Genomic DNA, 23,744 nt, shown 5'->3' with positions numbered 1-23,744 from the left:
TCACTTGACGTGAGGCATACAGAGGTTTAGGTTATATAACTGAAAATGCTAAAAGAGTTTGAGAAGAGGTAGAGAGAGGTGTTTGTAAAATGAGTTCATTCTTACTTGTGAAAAGTATTAAAGCCAATTAAAATACTTTTGGGTTTGTTTAAGGCTTTTTCGGTAAGTGAGGAGGTCCTCAAACAGTTATCAGTGCTGCTCTTAGAGTTGCGGGGCTACATGTTTTCTGTTAAACAAGCATTACACATTCAAACAGTGCTTTCCCCTCACCCCCTTCTCTTCCCTTTTTCTTTTATGTAGTTTCACAGTACAACTCATCTCTTCTGTTCCAGAGTGTGTTCTGACATCAAGAACTGCATGAAGAATAGCCAACATGAAGAGAGCAAATCAGTCCAGGCAGAAGTGCAGAAGCGTCAAGAACCTAAATGTAAATTAAGGGGCTTAAAGTGTGGTACGCATTCTGTGTGAGGCAGTACTTTCCTGACTGCTTAAAGTTTACACTGTGCTGGGAGAAACTCCCTGGGCCTGCTTCTCTCGTGCCTGGCCTAAATGTTGGGCACGCCAGAGACCTGGTCTGGGTAGAAATAAGTATCTTTTTGGCTGGGTGAGTTCTGGCCTAGATTAGTTTTCTGCCCAATTAGCTGCAATCTTAGAAATGCTTGTGCTAACGTGAGGGATAGTTGGGGTGACATGGATAGGAACATGTGGGCAGCTTTAAAGCGGAGATGGCTTCTCTGACAAGAGTGTGTGTTTGAAAATGAGGCCTTTTTTCCTCGAAGGTCAAGTGCCTTTGTTAGATTTTTATTTTTTATTTTTTCTTCACCTGCTTTGAAGGTCGATTTTAATGGCACATTTTAGGGCTCAGTATATGATAATGTGAGTCCAGATTAATTATGTGTGTGCTTAAAATGTATTAAACTAGGAACTTTCGCATGAAGGCCACTGTATAGTGTTCACCTGGGTTTGATTCTGTTTGTGTCTGTTCCAACATTTATTAATTTGGATAAACTTCTCTGTGATCTGTGATTCCAAAGCAAGGATAGCTTAGGCTCTAGGAGTTTGTCTAGTCCACCTCCCTTTGAACAAAGCTCTCTTGGAATTTCCTGTCTGTGCTGCAGCAACAGTAAACTACACCTCTACGTTGGATAGCCTGACATTAAGTTTACTAAGCACTGACTTTAGTTTTCCTTACATGCATCAGGGTGTAATCTGTGAGATGACTCACAGTTCCTGCATGGGCAGCTGTTCATGGGACCCATGTCACCATCCCAGGGATGAGCACATCCTGCTGGTCTGATTTGAAGCCTGAATTCCCTTGTCCAGGCAGAGTGTCACTACTTAATAAGTAGTGACAAGAAGATAAAAGGAGCAGCTGTTCCTCAAAAGGTAGTTCTTGAATACTCATTCATCTAGATGAAGCCTTAGAGGAAAAGAAATACCAAACACTTGTAGCTTATTATGAAATCTAGAATGCCTGAAACTTGTTGCATTGGTTGTCTCTTTCTGGGTGTGGAATCAGAAGCCAAAGAATCCTGCTCTGGTCAGACTGATTTTGAAGAAACATCTTTTTTTGCTGTTAGCAGTTTGCTAATAGCCTAAATGAAAACCTCGGTTCATGTGTGATGGGAAAAATGACTGCAGACACTTGTTGAGAAAACTATTAACCGTTTCTAGTATCTGCCATCAGTAGTAAACTTTACTTTTGGTGGCAGTGGATTTTACAGGCTGTTTTAACCTGAAATAGTTTTCCTTTGTTCTCAGCTTATTACCTGCAAGTATTCCAGTGGTCTTCTGTGAGCTCTTTCATCACTTTTATATTATGAAGAACTTTAAAAGGAGGGACTGATTACTTTTATGATCTAGCATCAGTTGAAAAGAAATTCCTCTGTGACTGCTACTTTTAAAGTGTAAATCTTTCTGTATTTTACACCTGATAAAATTGCCTGTTTGTCCTTCTGAAATGAATTGTCAGGTTAGCAAAACAGAATAGCTTTCTTAATAGATTAAGAAGGGAAATATTTCCCCAGAAATTAATGATATTAAAATGTTTCATTCACATTTCCCCACTTTAACTAGAGAATTCTGTGTGTGACTAAAGAAATAGCTCATCTGGTGAGACTGCACTAGCAGTTATTGGAAGAAGTAGGGAAAAACTGAAATTTAAAAGAATGTTAGCTAGGAATGGAAGGAGAAATTAAGGAAGAAAGAAACAAGTTTTAAGAACATTTACTAAAATTTTCCCTACTACCTTCTCAATAAAATTTGAATTCTCCAAATCTAAAGGAAAAACAAGGAAAAAATGGTTCTTCCAGAAATAAAGCTGAAAAGCTTCTACCAGACTGTTTTCTTTATTAAGGATTACCATGTCAGGTAAAGTTAGTTATAGCCCAGGTGAATTCAACATGGGTAGGATTTGTTATTGGCAGCTGCAGGGTGGTGGAAATTGATGTGGTGTGAATATTTCTTCACAGTGCAAGTTTGAGGCATTTGGCATTGTTACATGTTGACATTTTCCTCTCCATTGCAGGCTACAGTTTATTACAGCAGAACTCGCAGGATTAGTTCTGGAAGAGCTGTGACCATGGGGCCTTTACCACTTTACCACCAGGTTTAAGGATTAAGGCGGACTTTGTGATGCAGACAACTGAGAGATACGGAGTTGAATTTCCTTCTGTCTTTCTGGGAGACCCTGTGTACATACTCCATTTTCGTGTGTTGCACGTATTCTCTCCCCTGAGTTCTTGATCCATAGTCCCAGGCTAACTTTATCCTAAGTAATTGCAGAAAGTCACTTGCTGACTGAAAAATAGGGACCAGTGCTGAATGAAAGATCTTACCACTTTGAACTGTTTCATGAGACATGCTGTTAGAAAGAGGTCTGCTCTGCACAGGAGCAGCAACTAGGAAGATTATTTTGTAGGTAGGAAGGAGGAGGCTAGCATGGCAGGAGGAGGCTGGAGGCAGTTGTAGAATTGTCACAGGATGCTTTTTATCCTATTTCTACATCAAGCTGACTGTGGGTAATGAATGTCTTGTAGCCATGGAGATGGTGACTTGACTAGGCCCTTTGGAGCTCATAAGGGTAGAAGGTAAAGATCGCTTTGGTAATGTCTGGCCGAAAGCAAATGTTATCAAACATCTTTCAAACATCTTCACATAAGCAGAAGTAAAAGGTAACTCTCATTCATAATGAACTACTAATTGAATAAAAGTGTGTGGGTTTGATCACAGTTAAATGCTATTGGATTTAAACAGGAAGGCACCCACAAACTGGCTGTGACCCAGAAGGCTGCAGGATTGAGACAGTAATTGACCTGTAGACTGGGTGGGTGGCAGAATAACATGGAGGGGAGGGACACATCTCAGTATAGCCACCTAGCTTTGGGACACAAGGTTATACTGGTGCTAGGGTTTGCTCAGAGCTTTAGGCTGGTGGCAGTTTGAACCTGCTCCCTTATCTCTGCCCAAGCATTCCTGCAGGGAATTGGATCAGGAACATGTTCTAACATAGTGAGCTGGTTTTCTCTGCATTAGTTTTCAGCTGGTATGAGTTGATCAAGTTTATTCTGGTGAGTGAATAATTCTATCAATGCGAAGGAAGGGGAAGGGGAGAGCAGCTCTTTCGGCAGCAGAGCTGCTGTTTCCTGTCTTACAGGGATTAGGAAGCCATTATGGGAGTTGAGAATCTGGTCTTATATCTGGTTGATGCAGGGGGAAGGTGGATTCCTCTAGATGGTAATTTAGTGTAGGGATCCACTTACAAACTTTAAATCACGCTCTGGAAAGACGTGCTCTTCTCCCTGCCCTATTTAGGAGAAGACACCTCAGGCACAGACACCTTGGTTAGATAACCACCAGCAGGACTTCACTCGTTCATCCCTTCTAGGTTTCTTGCTTATCCTTTTCCTTACTCTCTCCAAGGTGCTAAAATATTTCTCAGTACAATTGCTTAATAGCCTTTTTTTTGTGTTTGTGTGTTTTTTTTTTTTTTAAAGCTTCAGTAGCTGTTTGTGAACTAGTATATTTGAATTAATTGGTTGGGTTTAGTGCCTATGTTGTAAGTGGCAAGGAGGAAATGAGAAAACAGCTGAAGGTGAGCACAGAAATTACAGCCACTGGATATTGAATTTAATGCAGTTGGCAAATGAAAGCTTTAAGTTTCCAGCATGAGAAAGTTGCTTAATATAAGAAACCTATCCCAGCTTCTTCCTTTTTGCTCCATCTTTCATGTTTTGCGTGTAATAGCACTGAAAATACTGTACTCCCATGTTGCTCACAGGATGCTGCGTGTTCCTTTAAGCTTTATGAGCTTTATCAAGTATGTTTCACATTTCTAGGCTTATCTTTAAAATGAAAAAAAGTGAAAGTTGGTTCCTAAAGAAGTGAACACAAGATTCTTAAGCTTTTGTTACAGCTATTATTTATAATTGGATGCTGTTAGTTATCTGCATTTCTGCGAGCAGTTAACAGGAATGGATGAGACTTTAGTATGAAATTTTCCTCTATATAATCTGACTTCTGGACAGCCTGTGGGTCTTTGGTTTCATGCACAACTTAGATTCAGCTGAGCCTCTTCTCTTGAGTGTTGTACATGGCTAAGCTACTCCTAGAACCACCTTGAATTCAAAAGCTTTATAGCTGTTTGTGAAGTGCTGAGACCAAGGTAGCAAACTCTGCCTGGGGATGCATAGTCCTGCTCGGAGCTCTTCTGGCATCTTCCTGCCACTTTCCACATTGTGTCAGGACTTTTTGACTGGAGTGCTGCACCGTGTAGAGAACTATTGGAATGGTTTTAAACCAAGAGTGTGGACCTTTGAGAAGAGGTCGCACATCCAGCTAGTTCATGTTCTGGATTTGATACTGCTTCTGATACACCCAGTAGATTAGGAGCAATTGCAGTGAATATTGAGTAAGAGCAGTGCTGGGAAAGGCTGTACTTAGTGCTTTGTGGTTTATATATGTCTGTTTGCTTTAGAGAAAGCTGTATTTGTGCCATGTTCATCTCTTGTCAGGGAAGCCCTGCTGGAGGAGATGGGAAGGCTGTCTACCTTTTAAACTGCTCTGTCTTTGACTGTGCTTAGTTGAGAGGCTGTTCAGAGGAAAAATATGACTGTCTCACAGTGGGGAAGGAGAATGGCCAAATTCTTCTTCAGTAACTTTGCATCTGCTAATGTTTTTAAATACTTAGACATACATACTGACTGCAAGAGCGGGGGGGGGGGGGAAGGAAAAAATACCTGTTTGTCCCATTGGATTTTTTTAATCTTTAAGTGTCAGAAATACTGAATAACTCTAGTGTTTTAGGTGAAGATTTTGCTTATTCCTCTCTTCAGTTTTCAAAGTTTCCTAGGACATGCAGGGGAAACATAAGTCTCCCATGTTTTAACACTCCCATATCAATTTTAATAAGTGGCAAATCCGGAAGTGTCAAAGCCATTACAATTTTGGAGTGGGATGTGGATGTGGGTTGACTGAATTCAAAGTCTGAATGTGTTGCAGGACTGCTTTTGGAGTTCTGTTGTGTTTGTTTTTTTTTGTTGGTTTTTTTTTTTTGCTTGCACTAATGTAGCTGCTGCTATTTGCATTATTTCATGAATGCCAAAAATTTGATAACATTTGGCTTCACTGTTTCTATTGATTTTTATTTGGTTTCCTCAAGTGAGCTGTACATTACAGCACTAAATCTACTCTTCAATTGCTTTGCATGTCCCACAGTTTTTCAATGAGGCTGCACTTTGGCAGAAAAATAAACATTTTGCTGTTATTTGGGTCATGAAGCTTGATGCAGTTCAGGGTTTGTTTTTGTAACATTGGCTGAGAGGCAGGCAAACGCCTCGTGATGACAGTAGCTTTATAATAAATAACCCATCTGAAAGAACATGCGGCAGCCATCCTAATCTATAAACATTCTTCTCTGGGTTTGTACTGTCTGCACTGGTGTTTGCAGCAAGTTGTCTTCAATGCTTCTCCAAGGAAGATTAAAGCTGTTGCAGACTGCAGTAATTGAACGCTGTGTTTCACAGTCTTTTTCTTTTGATTGTTTGGTTTAGTTTTATCAGTCGTGTTGTACTGGAAGCTTTTTTAAATCTTGTTCCTGAATGTTAAAGAAGCTGAAAACATTCAGGCTGAGTGTTTTGCTAGTTTAAGTGTAAGGCTTTTGAAGGGGACCCAGAATGGCAAAATGTTTTGTAGTTGTGCTGCAGTCAGTAGGGCTCTTAACATTGAATTACTTTCTCTTGAGCAACCTTCTGACTCCTGTCATTGGCATAGTGTCAGTTGTGTCAAATGTGCACCCCCTCTTATTTCTGCCTGTTTAATTTTTACATGAGCTGCCTATAAATTATTTGAGAAATCATAGGTCTGTTGTTAGGACTTAACATTTTACGTGGCTCGCTGGATTGTGACAGAGCATTGAGCTGTGACGCAGTGTTTAGTGACAGTCTCTCTCATTTTACTTGATGGATCCCATTGGGCAAGCACAGGATCATAGTATCATAAATGTTGTGGGTTGGAAAGGGTCTTAAAGACCATCTAGTTCCAACCCCCTGCCACAAGCATGTGTGCGAAGACTATCTCAAGCTGGGAATTTTGATGGAGATTTCAGTTGTTGGGTCTTTCCTTGGTCACTCTCATTGTAGAAGCTCTTTGTTTTTTTTCAGTCTTGATTTACCAGATCATCTTCTGTTAACTTCCTGCTTTGTTTTCCTTTTGAGATTCAGTCACTGTGGAACTAAGCTGTTGGTAGAAGGTACAGTAACTAGTAGGAAGAGCATTGAAGATAAAAGCCAGAAATAAAAGACTAGGAGAATGACAAGATACGTATTTGGTTTTTATTCCTAGTGTTCCATGATAATGGTCTTAGTTGTAGGAAACAACACGTCCTCTGAAAAAGGTTTCCAGTATTTTGGAACTCTGGTGGCTCATTTCTAGGAGTGTAGATCTCTAAAAATTGAGGAAGATCCACTTAAATTAAAATTGCTGAAAATGGAAAATCCTCAGCAAGCTGCAGGATCCTGTCCAGTGAGTTGGTGGCATCTTCTGGTGACTCCTCCAGGAAACATAAAACCTTCCTCTATAACCCGCTTTATGAAAAAGGAGGATTAAGGTAAAATAAAAAAAAACCACAAAACAAACGCCAAAATCTTTAAAGCAGAGTGATTTAGAACTGACAGGAGCAGGCAGTGCAACCCTTGCTGCAGCAGGGATGGTGTATTTTCAGAGAGCTTATTTAATAGGGAAGGGTCCATGCTTTTTGCCAAGCTCTTTTTCCTCTCAAGTTTAGAAGCCATCCTGTGTTTCCCAGTTGTAGCCAGAAAATCCACACTTTCCTGGGAAGAAATCTTGGCAGCTCGGCATGAGTTTTGAGCTGGCCAAGACATCTGTCAAGATTCTTGTGTAATTTCTGTGTCTTTATGATACATTGTTAGTATAACTTGGAGAGGTTTGTAGTTTTCTTTAAAATACTGTGACATTTGCCCTAGTGGCAGGAGCCTGGTTTTAAAACAGTAATTTTCATATTAATTTACTGAAAGGAACAGCCTGTAGTGCATAGCTTGAAGTAAATGCTTGTCCATATGCTGAAATTTGGAGTACTGGAAGTGAGTCAGAATAAACCAGAAGGAATGTAATAGGAAGTGACAGGAGGCTGCGATGTGGGAGGACACCCAGTCTTAGCTAGGTCTGAGCTTTGGGTCTGGCCTTCACAGAAGTATGTGTTGAGGACAAGAAGAAGTGGCTTCAATCTGCACCAGGGAAGGTTTAGACTGGAGATAAGGAACAGTTTCTTCACTGTGGTCAGGCATTGGAACAGGCTGCCCAGAACAGTGGTGGAGTCATTGTCCCTGGAAATGTTAACAAACTGTGTAGTGAGACAAGGAGGCACAAAAGTACAAAATGTAATCAGTTCTAAATAATGTTAAGTTTGATGGCTTTGTACTGGAAAATAACTGTGGTGCTTGCACGTAGTTGACATAGTGTCAGGACCTTAGCACAAAAGGTGTGAGAAAAGCAGAATAGAACCTGGGGATGGGGAGTATCTGGGACTAGCAGATGTCCAGGGTGGGCACAGATAAACTAACTGGTAAGTAAAAGGACAGGATGATTGCTCCGTTTGGGTGTTAATAAACCCATTAAGCTGGTGTAAGCATCTACTGGGGAGTATCCTGGACTAGCAGATGTCCAGGATGAGAGCAGTTAAACTAACTGATAAATAGAAGGACAGGGTGATTGCTGTGTCTAATGTTAATTAAGCTGGTTATGAACATTGTTGAGAAAAACGACCCTTAAAGACCACTATCACATTTTTGTATGCCTGCCAGAAACTTTCTGGAAAATGATGTAATAGGCTCAGTGACCATATAAGGATGACCTGTATAGCAGTTCAGGGACACACGTTAGGAGAAGATATCCCCCGTGTCTCCCGGCGCAGCAGTAAAGAATGCTTGCTTGTCAACTTGAAACTCTGTTGGCGAGTTTGTTCCTGGAGTTTTTTCCGAATCAGTAGGCAAGGCCTTTAGTGACATGGTTTAGTGGTGGCCTTGCAGTGCTGGGCTAATGGTTGGCCTTGATAATCTTGGAGGTCTTTTCCAACCTGGTTGATTCTGTGATTCTTTGGGCAGTGATGCGTATAATCTCTGGAGTAAGAGGTAAGTGTCCCTTAGATCAGAGAGGGAGCTGGAAGAAATAGAGGTGTCTTAGTTTCTTTACTGAATGCTTGTAAGAGTCCTTTCACTTCCACACACATGTCCAGCTCCATTGTGAGCATCCTTTAAATGAAGTCTTGCCTGCAGGCATTTCTTTGGTATTGGTGCAAGCCTGCATTCCTTGGCTGGCAAACTTCCCTCACAGCAGAGCCACATGCTGCAGTCTTCAGGTATGTGAGTGACCCATTCCTTGGTGAACACAGGATTTGCTGGTGTGCAAGTGTGTGATGATGCCTTTCTGCTGATTCCACTGGAGTGGCTTTTGCAGGTAGAGGACACTGGCAAATCTTGGCCTGTTGGTTGGCTTTAAGGTGAACCTAGGCTCATTGCCAACTTTGGTACAGGCAATAGATGTGAAAGTCCTTACGAGAGCCCACTTCTGCTCAGAGCTGCCTGTGCTTGTGTGAAGGATGCCGATCTCTGTTCCTCTACAAGGCACCAAAATGGGTGCCAAAAGGCTCTGCAGATGGGATTTTGCTGTTTTTTCCCTTTCCGCCTTAAATCTTTTGCTATTACTCCTACAGCTATTTACCGTATTCTTATTTTATTTATCTCTGTCCTTCCTTTTCAGAGACTTTTGGTCACCTGACAACACTTTTCTCTCTCTCTGAAAATATTTGAGATAATTGAAACACAGTTTGCTCTGATTGCAGTTGCTGTAGGGCAAAGACCAGCGCTCTGTTTGGATCATCTGCTGGCTAGTGTCGAGTACTTACATCATCCTGTGTACTTTAGCTGTTTGTCCATATGGATTTGCTCTGACTTGACAAGCTGATGGGCGGTGGAGGGACGGAGAGGCTGGATCCCTTCAGAGTGCACATGGAGCCATATGTCGGTATTTTTGGGTGTCTGGTGCCCTCTGGAGACTGCTGCTGCCCACAACAGGATGAGTCGAGACTCTGCTAGAGTAGATGACCCTAGTCTAACCAGGGTGCAGAACAATGAGCTGTAGTGGTCTCACGGCAGAAGTGCTGGGCACTAGAAGAGGCAGTAGAGCAAGGACTCTAAAAATAGTAACAATTACAGGTCTTGTAATTGTGATGAAGACTGACACTGTGTTTTATGTTTGTGTATTACAAGCTTGTGTGTTTCTGGAATGAGAATGCAAGGTGAAGTGTAGATACTTGAAAGTAGTGTGGTGTGAGATTCAAATGCTGAGTTCCCAAGACAAGTTCAACAGATTCTTTTAGCTGGTCCGAGAGGCCAGTCATTTTCCAGTAGGAAAATATGGAAGGCTCTTACCAAATCAGGATCAGGGATCAGAACTTTATCATAACCTTCGTAAGGAAACTGTAGTTTTTGTTACTTGCTTCAACAGTAAAATTGATCTTTAAATTTTAACAGTTAAGTGAGGATTATAATAAATTGTACCTTAATGCAGGGAATATATTTGATATGGTGGTGGAATCTGCTTTTATTTTCCCAAGTAAACCACCTGAAACAGAGGTAGACTTATGAAATGCTCCTTTACTATAATCCTTCTTACTTTAATTTGGGGGGAGAGGGGAAAATAGCTGCTGAATCATAATTTCTTCTAGCTGTGATTACTCTTGAAACAACCTTCCTGCGGAATGAAAATACAGGAGTTTCATATTTTACCCTGACTGCAGAGAATAATGCTGGATGAGGAGGAAAAAAACCTCAACCTTATGCTTGTGTGCACCAAAATGCTTAGTCTCAGTATTGTCGATTTGTGACTACATATAGATTTTTGCCCAGGTATCATGAGAAATCATTGAGTCCATATCTGAGTCCACATCGTTTAAATTGAAGTAAAATTTTACCTGAGCCTTCTCTGCCTGTTGCAGCTCACTCGGCCTGAAGAGGGCATCGTGCAGCAGCCTCTGCTCTGGTGCTCAGTTCTGTGCGCAATGCTTTGTGCTTTTTCTTCCTGAAAAAGTTCTGCAGTTCTTGCGTGTCACGCTTTCTTTAAGGTTGGCTTTTTTACTTTTAAAAGTATGTTATTTTTGTGCCTTTAAAATTTACAGCCAAAGACTACCTCTGATATTGCTAAGCTGTGTGAAGTGACAAGATCAGTAAGGAATGATACTGCTGTACCTCTTGCTTGTGGGATTTGTGGTCTTTGAGAAATTGGAACATACATATCAATTTCTTTTCCTTGCTTTCCTTCCTTTCCAAGAAACTGGTACAGTTTTCTCACTTCAGGCAGCATTCTGTGATTGCCTTGGTTCCCAGTGCTCATAGGCTTGTGGAGACTCTAGTTCTCAAATCCTGCTTCTGCATATGATGACAACACAATAGTGCTGATGAGCCCATTGCTTTCAGTTAGGCTGCTTGTCCCTCTGTGGGGTTTATGCAGTTGTTGAGCTCCACTGGGTGGTGTGTGGCATTCATTCTCTTGTTTTTACAGCCGGAAGGTGAAATGGAAGGTGAGGCAGTCGAAGCTATCGTGGAGGAGTCAGAAACTTTTATTAAAGGGAAAGAGAGAAAAACCTATCAAAGGCGCCGTGAAGGTGGGCAGGAGGACGATGCTTGTCACATACCACCAAACCAAGCAGATGGGGGTGAAGTAGTGCAGGATGTCAACAGTGGTGTGCAGATGGTGATGATGGAGCAGCTGGATCCAGCTCTTCTTCAGATGAAGACTGAAGTAATGGAAGGTGCAGTGCCTCAAGAAACAGAGGCCGCAGTGGATGACACGCAGATCATAACGCTTCAGGTTGTTAATATGGAAGAGCAGCCTATAAACCTTGGGGAGCTTCAGCTGGTTCAAGTACCTGTACCAGTGACTGTACCTGTTGCCACCACGTCTGTGGAAGAACTTCAGGGAGCTTATGAAAACGAGGTTTCCAAAGGAGGCCTCCAAGAGGGAGAGCCCATGATATGTCACACCCTCCCTTTACCAGAAGGCTTCCAAGTAGTGAAAGTGGGTGCAAATGGTGAGGTGGAGACACTGGAACAAGGTGAACTTCAGCCACAAGAAGATCCCAATTGGCAAAAAGATCCAGACTACCAGCCACCAGCCAAAAAAACAAAGAAAAACAAAAAGAGTAAGCTTCGCTACACTGAGGAAGGCAAAGATGTGGATGTCTCTGTGTATGACTTTGAAGAGGAGCAGCAGGAGGGTTTGTTGTCTGAGGTCAATGCAGAAAAGGTGGTGGGCAATATGAAGCCGCCTAAACCAACAAAAATTAAAAAGAAAGGTAAGCTCCCTGTCTGCAAGTGGATTTTGAAAATGTGTTTGTTATGGTGGGACCCTGCAGGATGATTGAAGTGACTGAGAGGTGCAAGTGGGAGGAAAGCCCAGTGACACCTAGTCTTTATACAATATCACTCGGCTCTCTTGTTTCTTCCATCTCTCTCCATCTAGGCTATAAAGGAGCTCATTTTTCTCAAGCAGGATGCTGTGGCACTTGTGTTCCCATAGGACTGCAACTGAAAAGGGTTTTCTCTTTGCTGCAATACATATGTAAGAGTTTGTGTACACGTGGAACCAACAGTATCATTAGTTATACTGTTATATATAATTAGTTCTGTGGGGTTTTTCTTTACCAATTGCTGGGGAAGGTAAGATGGTGCAAAATGCAGCAATAGGTATGTTTGACTTTTCTTAAAGCTGTATGTTAAGGAGCCCTTTTTAGAGCAGAGAGAGAACACTGAGTGCTGGCATGCATACTGATGAAAATTGAAGCCAAGCCAGCCATAGACGATGACTGTTCTGAAGGATAAGCAGTTGGATTTAATGATACATGCTGGTTTCTTGTGGTAGTGACACCTCCAAGAATCTTTTATTTTCCCTGCTGATCTCTTGTGTTACGCAGTAGACCACAGTACTGTCAAGGGTAAAGATTATTTCCTTCATGGCTAGGTGTAAAGAAGACATTCCAGTGTGAACTGTGCAGTTACACTTGTCCGCGTCGTTCCAACTTGGACCGCCACATGAAAAGCCACACTGATGAAAGACCACATAAGTGCCATCTGTGTGGCAGGGCTTTCCGGACAGTCACATTGCTGAGGAACCACCTCAACACTCACACAGGTACTCCTGCTTTTGCACACCTTGTTTCTCTAGGATCTGCTCTGTCATTAGAACAGAGTGAAAACCAGGATGGATTTATCTCAAATCCAGTTCCTCTCATGGAACAGGCTGAAAAGGAAGAAACCATATGAATGGCTTGGGTTGGAAAGGACCTTAAGCTCATCCAGTTCCAACCCCCTGCCACAGGCAGCACACCTTCCACTAGACCAGGTTGCTCCAAGCCCAGTCCAGCCTTGCCTTGAACGCTGCCAGGGATAGAACAATTTCCTTGGGCAGCCTGTGCCATGTCTCACCACTTTCACAGGAAAGAATTTCTTCCTTATATCCAACCTAAATCTCCCCTGTTTAAGCTGGAACCCACTGCCCCTTGTCCTATCATTACAGTCACTGACGAAGAGGACCATGCAGTGCTGTTGTTTCTTATACAAATGAAGTTGTATTCTGCCTAGCCAGGTCAGGTGCAGAGTTTGTCTAGTACACAAGTATAAAACTGATCTTGGGCGTGATCAGACATCACCTGAAGTTGTAGAGATGTTCCATTTGTCCTGGGCATTAGTACTTGTGTTATGAGCTTTGTGTTGCTGCTGCTTGCAGAAAAGTAAGATGAGAACAAGACTGGAGCTAGACATAAAGGAATTGAAAATAAAGATAAACCTCTTAACCCCAAGGAGTTGATAAGAAACTGGACCAATAAAACTTATGACTAGGAACTGTAGCACATTTCTGTTGCTTCTTACTAAAGCTTCTGGCCTAAAACTACAGGTAATTGAACTGTAATTACACTTAAGGTGGTTGTAACCTTTCTGTTGAAAGAAAAGCGTAATCTATATCCCTTGTTTTTTTCTGCATGCTTAAGTCTAACTAGGTGGATTGAAATTTATGAATCATCAAGCGACAGAAAAATAAGGGAGCTTTTCCTCACTGAAAGGGTATAATGCCCTACTATTTTCAATCCAGTACTTAAAATATGGGACAGTTTGGGATGTTTTTTTCCTTTTATCACTAAATCTCAATGTCACTCTCTCTTCTTTTGCTGCAAACATTAGGTACTCGCCCTCATAAGTGCCCAGACTGTGACATGGCCTTTGTGACCAGTGGAGAGTTGGTTCGGCATCGTCGCTACAAACATACCCATGAGAAACCATTCAAATGTTCAATGTGTGATTATGCTAGTGTGGAGGTATGTTGGTTGCTACAGTACTGAAGACTTCCTTGGAGGCTTCAAAGCTTGTTCACCATCTGTTAGACACTCTGTTCTTAGCTGTTTTTTCTTTGGTGCTTTGCTTCGAAGGCTCTGAGCAAAAGAACTTGTAAATCAGGTCTGCTCTTGGAAGCCAGTGGTGGGGTTTCCTCAGTTAATGAGAGAACAGTTTGAGAACATTTATGCACAGAAATCCTGGGTGATACCCATTCCTCCTTGGAGACAACAGTTGTTGTCATTGTTTCTTAGATTACTTGGCCTTTAAGGTGATTGCAGGAATTGTTATGTGCTCTAAGCTGAAGCAGGCAGCCATCTCCTGCTACATCTGAATGCTTTCAGACTAAAGGTGAGGCCTTCCACTTTAGAAGTATGCCTTTTTGCACATAGTCTGTTTATGTCAGTAAGGTGACTGTAGCCAAAGCTAACCAGCATTTGTCTTAATGCTGGTGAAAAGTAGCTTTGCTAATACTGGGTGATTGTCACATTTATTCTCAATGAAGCTTCCTTGAAAATCACGTGTTCCTTGAAAGCTACTAATGCTTGTCCCTGTGCAGCATTGTTTCCTAAGGACAGCTTTTATATTGTGATAGGAAATTTGAGCAAGATGATGAGCAACATAATTTAGAAAGAAAAAGGGATGTCTGCAGTGGAAGAAGGCTGCAGTGGGAGAGCTGGAGCAGGGGCTTTTTTTCCTACCCACACTGTGGCTGCAGTGCTGTATTTTGAATGCTGAATAAATTATGTTGTTGTGGTTTTCATAGTATGAATTAGGAAAGAATAACCAAGTAGGCCCTTATGTGAGCTCATGCTGCGTTTTGTAGACAGAGGTTGATGGTTAGCATCAAGGTCAGGCTGGAGCAGAGATTGCATTAACATTTGTGTTCAGTTGCATTTGTACCTTCTAAATAAAAGCAAAAGAGGAAAGGAATTAAGTCATTTTGTTGATTGCAGAACTAGATTTTTGTTCTTCTGGGTAACAAAAGGATTTATCAGGTTTCTCAAAGCAGCTGGAGAGGACCCAGTGAAGCACCTGTGGAGAAAAATACCCTGTGCAGGGCAAACTGATCTCCACAATGTTTCATGGGGTCATGCTTTTTCTCAGAAAACTTTGTTTCTCTCCAGGATGCTTTCTAATTTTAACATGTTTTAAAATGCTGAGATGGTTGATAACAATACTCTAAATTGAGCTGCACTGAGTGTGAGGCAGGCATCAAACAAGGCTCAGAATGAGGTTGGGAGGTGGAGTGGGCAAGGGTGAGCGGCTCTGCAGTGTGAAAGTGGCATTGAAACGTTTGGTAAAACAGGGTAAAACCAGACTGCCTTACCTCCTGACTGATTTCTGGTATTTTGGTGATCTGACCTGCTCCGCTCTGCTAAATTCAGTCTTATTCTTGACTTCCAGGTTAGCAAATTGAAACGCCACATCCGCTCTCACACCGGAGAGCGTCCGTTCCAGTGCAGCTTGTGCAGCTATGCCAGCAGGGATACCTACAAACTGAAGAGGCACATGAGGACCCACTCTGGTATTAATGTCGTGGGATTTTAGTAGCAATGCTGAAGCTGTGTACAATGTGTGCTAATGCTTAAACAGCAGAAGAAATGCTACTTAGTAGCATTTAACATGCATGGTAGTTTAACATAAAACCTTTTTAGAGTCTGCAGCTGAACAGTATGCACTGTGACTTGTAAGCACTAGTAAATTCATAACCTGCACTGAGAACTGAGCTTAGTGGACTCTGATTTCTGAGTTTGACTGTGAAGTGGTAAAATACAGGCACTTGTGGTAGGAACAGAAGAAACTTCTATTACCAGTGTTTGGCTTCCAGCAGAATATAGCCATTTGCAGTGTCATCTTGAGTGTACTTGCAAAACTATCTCATGCGTGTTAGTAAAGACCTGAACTTTACCTTCAATAGATATAAGGATGGTTTTAGCACAGAATGCTACTGGCATGCTACATTAACCAAATTGCTAAAATTGAAGGGAGGGGTGAGGAGGAAATGCCCTTGCGTGTATACATGAGCGTTCAGAACCTCCACCTCTAAAAAACTCTGATTCCACTTGTGTCTTCTGGCAGCATGCTTGTAGGTCTTAATGCATTTCTGAGACTAAAGGGTAATAATTTAACTCATTTCCTTAAAGACTGAACTCAAGTCTCTTTGCAGAAAAGAGCATGCTGGAGCTAAAACCTCTAGAGAAAGACACATAATTGAGCTCTTTTCTAGAGTTACTATTTCTATCAATTAGCTGTCTGTTCCAAGTTCTGGGAGTTTGTTTTGTTTGGGGCTTCTTCTTGGTGAAGTTTCTTTGTAACAAAAGTATTATATGTTATATATTGTCCTGTTTTTTTGTGAAGGAGAGAAGCCGTATGAATGTTACATCTGCCATGCTCGCTTCACTCAGAGTGGGACCATGAAGATGCACATTTTGCAGAAGCACACGGAGAATGTGGCCAAATTTCACTGTCCTCACTGTGATACTGTTATAGCGAGAAAGAGTGACTTGGGTGTGTATCTCACAGAAGTGTCTCCAGAATTGCAGCTCACATAACCCAACTGCTGTCTCTTGTAACCTAATACTTGTGGTAACTGTACAATGTGAAGCTCAGGCTTAGATGTGCAGCTGGTAATACACCCTCTTAGCTAGCTTGCAATAGCTGCTGTGAAGTAATAACTTTCCGTTTCTTCTCATTACTTGAAAATGTAGCATGTTTTCCAAGCGTACAAGGCAGGCTACTGTTTTCAGCCCATAGGTGCAAGGCATTTATTGAACTTGGACTGAGATGACAATTGCATATGGATTGGGGTCTGAATAACCATAGAATCATAGAAAGGGTTGGGGTTGGAAATGCCCAGAGCAGCTGAGGAGAAAGAAGAAGCCACAGTTTGGCAGAACTTTCTGTCTGCGAGCAGAATATCACCCAAGTAATGAGAAGTCAGGCTCCCTTCCAGTAAAGGCAAATGTAACTTGCAGTTTGTGAGGATGGCAGTCAGTTGATGTCAGGAGCAAATATGCTGATTTACCACAGAGAAAAACTGATGCTAGCTATGATTTTTTTCTTCTAATAATGCTTTAATGTAAGCTAGCTTGTGCAGCTGTGGTATGCTCATGGAGGATTTTAAAGAAATCACTAAAACCTCTGTTGGGAATTATCTGCTGGTATCCCTGTTGCCTTCTAGCCCTGTCACTATGACTTCTAATCTTGCAGGAAATCCTGCTTCCCCCATTGTATTAGGTGGTCTGTGGCTGTATCCAAGCTATTCTGAGTAGTCTTAAACATAGATGAGGCCCTTAGTGACATAGTACAGTGGTGGACTTGGCAGTGCTGGCATAAAGGTTGGACTTCATGATTTTGGAGGTCTTTTCCAACCTGGTTCATTCTCTGATTCTGTAACAGTCCACAAGGCACTGTAGACTGACAATAACACGTTATCAAAAACAAGTGTATTGTACCAGCAGAGTTTGTGACTAATAACCAAACCTAGAATCCTGTGGAAAACCTTGGAGTTTTCCTGCAAACCGTTTCTGTTTAGAAATTATGTTCGTTGCTCCTAATTACAAGTCTTTTAGGTCTTTAGTTGCATTCCAAATTAACTATTTCACTTTTTTGGCTTGAGCTCAAGCCTGTGTGGAGGGATGATCCCAGAGGGTACTTTAGGCTGATCTTACCTGCTTGGAAAGCTGTGGTGGTTAAAGCCTCTGATTTGTTTGCTCTCAGGTGTCCACTTGCGAAAGCAGCATTCCTACATCGAGCAGGGCAAGAAGTGTCGCTACTGCGATGCAGTATTCCATGAACGATATGCCCTTATACAGCATCAGAAGTCTCACAAGAATGAGAAGCGCTTCAAGTGTGACCAGTGCGATTATGCGTGCAGACAAGTAAGCTGGTGGGAGTGGTGTTGGAATGGGAGCTGCAAATAGGAGGTGGAGATGTTGGCTGTTAAGTTCGACAAGCTGTCAAGATCAGATCAGCTCTCTAAACCTGTGTGAAGGAAAGCTCAGTGGCATTTGCTTCTTGATGTAGTGCTCCCCTATAGAGAAGTGTCTCCTAAGCCACAACCTTGATTTACCTGTTGAAAAAGGGGTAAGAGTCTCGATAGGATGGAAGTAGCTAGTACAAAATATGCCATCAGTAAGGATGTTCTCACATTCCTGTGGAACCATCCTTTCCTTGATATTGAGGAAAATGTTTTGGCCTCCTTTAAGCTGAAAACTTCGTCTTCTGTATCCACGTCTTGAATTCTCATGCTGCTTATCCCATTTTGCTTGTCCCTGTCAGGAGCGGCACATGGTCATGCACAAACGGACCCATACTGGAGAAAAGCCTTACGCCTGTAGCCATTGTGATAAAACCTTCCGTCAGAAACAGCTTCTTGATATGCACTTCAAACGATACCATGATCCCAACTTTGTCCCTGCTGCCTTTGTCTGTTCCAAGTGTGGCAAAACATTCACTCGAAGGGTAAAGGAATACATGAATTGTGGGTGGAATTGGGGTGGAATGAGGCTTTTAGTCAAGGGGAGGGTAACATGGAAGGGAACAAAAGGAAAGGCAGGAGAGGCAAAGAGCACAGTATTGATTAAATACAGCATTTTTTGCAGAGAGGAAAAGGGGTATAATTCAGAGGTAGTAGTAGCACATACTCACCTTGACATCATGAGCAATGTGAAAATACAGCTTTATTCATAAAAGTTAATGTAATTTACCCCCCAAAATAAATACATAAGTTACCAGAAATGTGCTTGAAAATACAGAGCCAGAATATCTGTTCTTGAATTCAGTGCATGTTGTGTTTTTTATTGTGTTTTTAATCTTCTGAGTAGAACACAATGGCCAGACATGCTGATAACTGCTCTGGCCTAGATGGTGGGGAAGGAGAGAATGGAGGAGAGACAAAGAAAGGCAAACGTGGCCGAAAGCGAAAGATGCGGTGTAAGAAAGAAGACTCTTCTGACAGTGGTAAGAAACAGCTCAGTACAGTATGAGGAAACAGGCCTGAGATTCACTATTAGTTTGCCTGTTCTGCAGGTTGGTTCTGCACTTGAAAGGCTTTTATCTAGTTGTTAAGCATAAAAAATTATAGTGAGGGTGGTGAGACACTGGAGAACACACTGCTTAGAGAAGCTGTGGCTGCCCCATCCCGGGCAGTGTTCAACGCCAGGTTGGACAGGGCCTGGAGCAGCCTGATCTAGTGGAAGGTGTCCCTGCCTGTGGCAGGGGGTTGGAACTGGATGAGCTTCCAATTCTAACCATTCTGTGACTGCCTGTGAGGGGTTGTACAGATTCTCTTCCAAGACAAGTAGTTGAAAAAACAGGGTCTGATGCCCTTTGCTTTGCTGTGCAGTTGCTGCCCTTCCCACTCTTCTGTTTGTGAAACTCTCTGCTAATGTTTTCAGTATCCCTAAAGAAACCCTGTGTTTCTGTGGTGCACTGCTATGAAGTACGTGCTTCCGCTTCACTCCTATGGGATGGCATGTCCAGACAATGCCCATTGCTGAACTGCTTGACCGCTTCTGTGGAGGAAGGCTTGCAGTGTCCAAGAGAACAGTGGAAATAGTGCTGGCAGTCTGTGGACTGTTACAAAAGGTGTGCTGAGGCAATTAAAAGGGTCAAGGAGCTGGTGGTATCTTCCTTCATGGCTGTGTTTACATGTATGCTGGTATTGAGGAGATGGTTTTGGAGGACTTCTGACTTCCTGAACAGGATGCCAGAAGATGGATTAGGTGCAGTTTTTAATAGGGTGGCTACTGTAAGCTTCTCAAGAACAGAGATGTGACAGGCTGTTCCAGCAAATAATGATCCCCTTACCTGTAGTACTGTCTGTGAAGAAAGAACTTTGGCATAGTCTTCCTCCTAGCAGAGAGATAACTTAGTCACGTCTTGAACAGGAAAAATCTAAGTAGAGTCTCGAGACCAGTCAGTTCTGAGATGATTTTGCAAAAGCAGTGTTGCTGATTAATTAGTCTTTCATCTGGAGTGCTTTAGGTACTTAATCAAGGAGTGTAGGTTGGAAGAACAGAGATCTTTCTGGCTAGAGAATGTGCATCTGAAATTCTTCTGTGGCACACAGGTTTTATAGGATGAGTGTGGTCAAATGGCTTGTTCAAACCTTGACTATAGAATTCAGTGCTTAAGCTCACGTTTGTATGATATCTATGACATTTGACAAAAAATGAATACAATCTGTTGAATAAAGCATTTGTAACTTTTTAATTTAAAATATGAAAATATCTTGGAGGCAGAAAGCATAAGATAACTACCTTGATGGAAGTTATTTTAAAATGTGGGATTCTCGAGCATCTGATTTTTAATATCTGATTTATAGGCTTTCTGGGAATTAGCCTATTCTAAAACCCGCAGTCTTGTTTAGTTGATGTGGTCTGGGTTCAGAGCAGTTGTTTTGGAGAAGTTAGTCAGAAGTCATGCTTGTTTGGTGAACTGAAAGAATCCCTTCAGCCTCAGATGGGTTGACCCTCAGGAGCCATTTGATACATGTGAAAAGTTGACTAGTGTGAGTTGAGTAGTGGTGAGGAAGAGGTCCTAACCAGGTTTCTAGGAGAGCTGCATTATCCAGGGGTATGTTTCTCTCACAGATCTGCGGTTTCATTTTTTTTTTCCCCTTCAGTCAGATAAACAGAGTGTGCCTTATGCAGCGGCTCTTTTATTCATGAGTGAAGCCATTCTTCTCTGCAGTGGACACCCTTCCAAGTTTTAAGTGCCATAATTTTGCTGTCCAAACAGTATTCCCCTGTTCCAACACCTGTTACAGCATTTTGTCTGTTTTTGGTCTTGCCCCAGATGTTCTGATGGGCCTTGGAGTAGTCCAGCAGTGTAGTGTTTTTTTCCCCTCCTGCCATTGTCTCTGTGAGCTCCTTTGTGGATGTGCAGAGGAGCTGCTTTCCTGTAACCTAACAATTCTGTTTGCTTTTGCTTTCTGAAGGACAACTTGTTCTCTCTAATGTGTGGGTGACAGACTAACAGTCTGCCACCAGTACAGGTCTTGGTTACTGCCTTTGTCATCAAAGTTCACTCCTTTTGGATGAGGATTTGTGGATGGTGGTTCTCTGTAGATGGATAGTTTCATTCTTGTTTAAACTGCAGACTGACTTGATACCATGTTTCTTACAGAGGAAAATGCTGAACCAGATTTGGATGATAATGAAGATGAAGAGGAGACAGCAGTAGAAATTGAGGCTGAACCAGAAGTTGAGCAAGAGGCTCCTGCACCACCTCCTAGTAAGAAACGAAGAGGAAGACCACCAGGCAAAGCTGCCACCCAAACAAAACAATCCCAGCGTAAGTCACTAACCGAAACATGTTACACTGCTTGCTTGAGCTGTTTTTTCCTCAGATTTGGCAGCTTGTAGGAGAACTGCTCCCCTCAAGTGAGCTTATTGAAAAAGTAGCTAACTGTAGTTGTCTCTCTGCTAAGAGCTCACCTTCCATGTGAAATTTGTCGCAAGGGATTCCTGGTTATGAGGAAGCACGGGCTAAAAGGAGAGGACAGTGTTTTGTTAGTATTATTCCATTTCAGAGATGTGCAAACTGCTCACTTCGTTTTGTGCGTTACAGTGTCTCTACTAAGTGTATACTAAGTATATACAGTTCCTGGTAAAGCAGCTATTAGTCCATTCCCTGTAGTATTCGTACCTGAGGACACTTTTGTAGGTATTATCACGAAACAACATGCTTCAGGCCTGTAGTTCTGAGCACAGCATCAATGCAGATGTTGTTTCTACTCTGCCGTGTTTTCTCTGTAAGTCTAGAAATCTGTAACTGCAAAGTGAGTAAATGAATTCTAGGAGCAAAGCAGGAAGAGCAGATTCATTTATTTGAGGGATAGTGGCTTCCCCAGCAACTTGCTTGGCTGCTCAGTGCTACAGGCATGGTGTATGTCCTACCTGGAATTACGTTTTTATGCTGAATTCACCACTATATTCCCCTGAATTTGAAGTTTTGCCTTATGCCCATACATTGCTATGCTCTTGTTTGTTGATTATTTGGACAATGGTTTTTGTAGAGGAATATCTTAATATCAAAAGACATACTGAAGCTTCTGTAGTGGTGGCACATCTTCATTCAGGGTGAAGGAAGTAGATGCTTGATGCTTGAATGAATGAGGTGAGTTAAATCACTGAGCTGTGGGCCTTTCCATGGAAGAGTCTCAAGTGTCTACTGAGAAGTTACCTGATAAGGCTTGCAGGCCAGCTTTGAATCACTTTTAAAACCCTATTGCTCCCCCCATTTCCCCTTTGTGTTCTGCCCTTCTAGCTGCAGCAATCATTCAGGTTGAAGACCAGAACACTGGTGAAATTGAAAATATTATAGTTGAAGTAAAGAAAGAACCTGATGCGGAAACAGTAGAGGAAGAGGAGGAAACTCAGCCTGCTGTAGTGGAAGCTCCGAATGGAGACCTCACTCCTGAGATGATTCTCAGCATGATGGACCGGTGATGGAGGAAGACCACGTTGGCTGACTGAACTGGCCTGGGCTGTGTTTAAGCGGCTCAAATCTATTTTTTTCCTTTTATCTTTTTTCTTGGCTTTGGGAAATGCACCAGTTTAGACCATTTTACCAAATATACTGGGAAATAAAAAGTTCAAAATGATGTTAGAATGTGATTTAACTAGAACTTGCTGTTTTATGTTAGCATTACAGGATCACGGAACATTAGGAAATACTTTGGAGTCCTTGAGGGTTTACTGTGAGATGCTTGATTTAGTTTTGCTCTGAACTGCATTGTAAAGCTGGTCCAGGGGCCGTGGTTACATGCATCGAGTTTTAATACAAAAAAAGCAGAAGCCTTGACTAGAGTACATGGTAAACCACTCCGGACTTGCCCTTCCAGTTCCCAGAGTCCTTGAGCATCTTTCTCTCCATAGTGTTTTTAACTGTAAATGCAGACTTGGGAGGGTTCTAGACTTCTAAAAGGTTTTTTGCTTTTCCCCACTGACTATCTCCGGTTCTCCAAGTCGGCTGCACACAGTAGTTTTGGCATGCTCCAACTGGTTTCTGTCCTTACTATGCTTTGCTTTCTGCAAAGCATTTCTGTAATGGTCAAGCTTGTAAATAACTTTTTTTACATTTTAATCTTTTTCCATTAATTAAGAGGTATGAAAAAATACAGTTAAAATAAACACCATTATTTTAATTCTTTTCAAACTAAATGACAAGACAAATGGATAGAGTGTAAATGTTGGAAAAGCTGTTGATAACCAGTCGTGTAGAGAAGAGACATACCCAGACTATTGCTTGCAGATCAAGAGAAGCCCACACCTAAAATCTGGTTTTGAGGCACAAAAAAATGGCATTTGGAACATGGATAATTAACAACCTTTTTGAGTTACGATATCACAACTACATTTTCTTTGCTCTGTCTTGTAGTTGTATTTAGTGTTTATGAATCCTATGTTAAGGCGGAAGTGGTGATTTCTAAGTGGGTCACTGCAGCCCTCCAAACCTGGGCCAAGGAATTTTAATAGGTCAGTAATTCCACAATTTTGGATCTCTTGATAAAGACAAAAAGGAATAATGTGAAATACAAATAATGCCTGTATATGAACCGTCACATGTTAAAATATGTAAGCTTTTTATAGAGCCTCAGTCTTGCTGATTTCAAACAAATTTTTCTTCTATGTATTGCTTTTAAGAGAGCTATCAGTTTAGCTATCAGACTCTAGGTTAATGCATTTTTGTACTTAGCTGTACTGTGTGATATTTTTCATTATTTTAGGAAGCCAACATGGGGAATAAAAAATACTGTTATAAAATATGTAATGGGGTTTGAAAGCTGGGAAGGAAAATATACTGCTGTACAGCTAATAAATAATAATGGATTAA

At 41.8% G+C, this 23,744-nt stretch overlaps 1 protein-coding gene across 1 annotated transcript; it reads left to right on the top strand.

Moving 5' to 3' along the window:
* Positions 1 to 332: 332 nt before the first annotated feature.
* Positions 333 to 23,744, top strand: LOC133265180 (transcriptional repressor CTCF). Its single transcript, XM_061445497.1, has 11 exons — positions 333 to 427; positions 11,074 to 11,866; positions 12,532 to 12,702; positions 13,749 to 13,882; positions 15,306 to 15,426; positions 16,260 to 16,409; positions 17,622 to 17,782; positions 18,183 to 18,365; positions 18,728 to 18,863; positions 21,033 to 21,200; positions 22,176 to 23,744. Exons 1-11 carry the CDS (start codon positions 374 to 376, stop codon positions 22,355 to 22,357), a joined length of 2,253 nt encoding a protein of 750 aa, XP_061301481.1. The 5' UTR covers positions 333 to 373; the 3' UTR covers positions 22,358 to 23,744.

Source organism: Pezoporus flaviventris, unplaced genomic scaffold, assembly GCF_033815535.1.
Source record: "Pezoporus flaviventris isolate CSIRO_AGI_PZ_B2104156 unplaced genomic scaffold, CSIRO_AGI_Pfla_v1 ptg000004l, whole genome shotgun sequence".
In the NCBI taxonomy this organism is placed as follows: domain Eukaryota; kingdom Metazoa; phylum Chordata; class Aves; order Psittaciformes; family Psittacidae; genus Pezoporus; species Pezoporus flaviventris.
Note: the sequence above shows the minus strand (reverse complement) of the source record. Positions and strands in the feature narration are given on the sequence as shown.

Bases quoted from the DNA above. Each gene is read 5' to 3' on its own strand.
- LOC133265180 (XM_061445497.1), top strand. From the start codon at position 374: ATGAAGAGAGCAAATCAGTCCAGGCAGAAGTGCAGAAGCGTCAAGAAC. The intron at 428-11,073 runs GTAAATTAAGGG...TTGTTTTTACAG, and splicing joins GAAGCGTCAAGAACCTAAAT to CCGGAAGGTGAAATGGAAGG. The intron at 11,867-12,531 runs GTAAGCTCCCTG...CTTCATGGCTAG, and splicing joins AACAAAAATTAAAAAGAAAG to GTGTAAAGAAGACATTCCAG.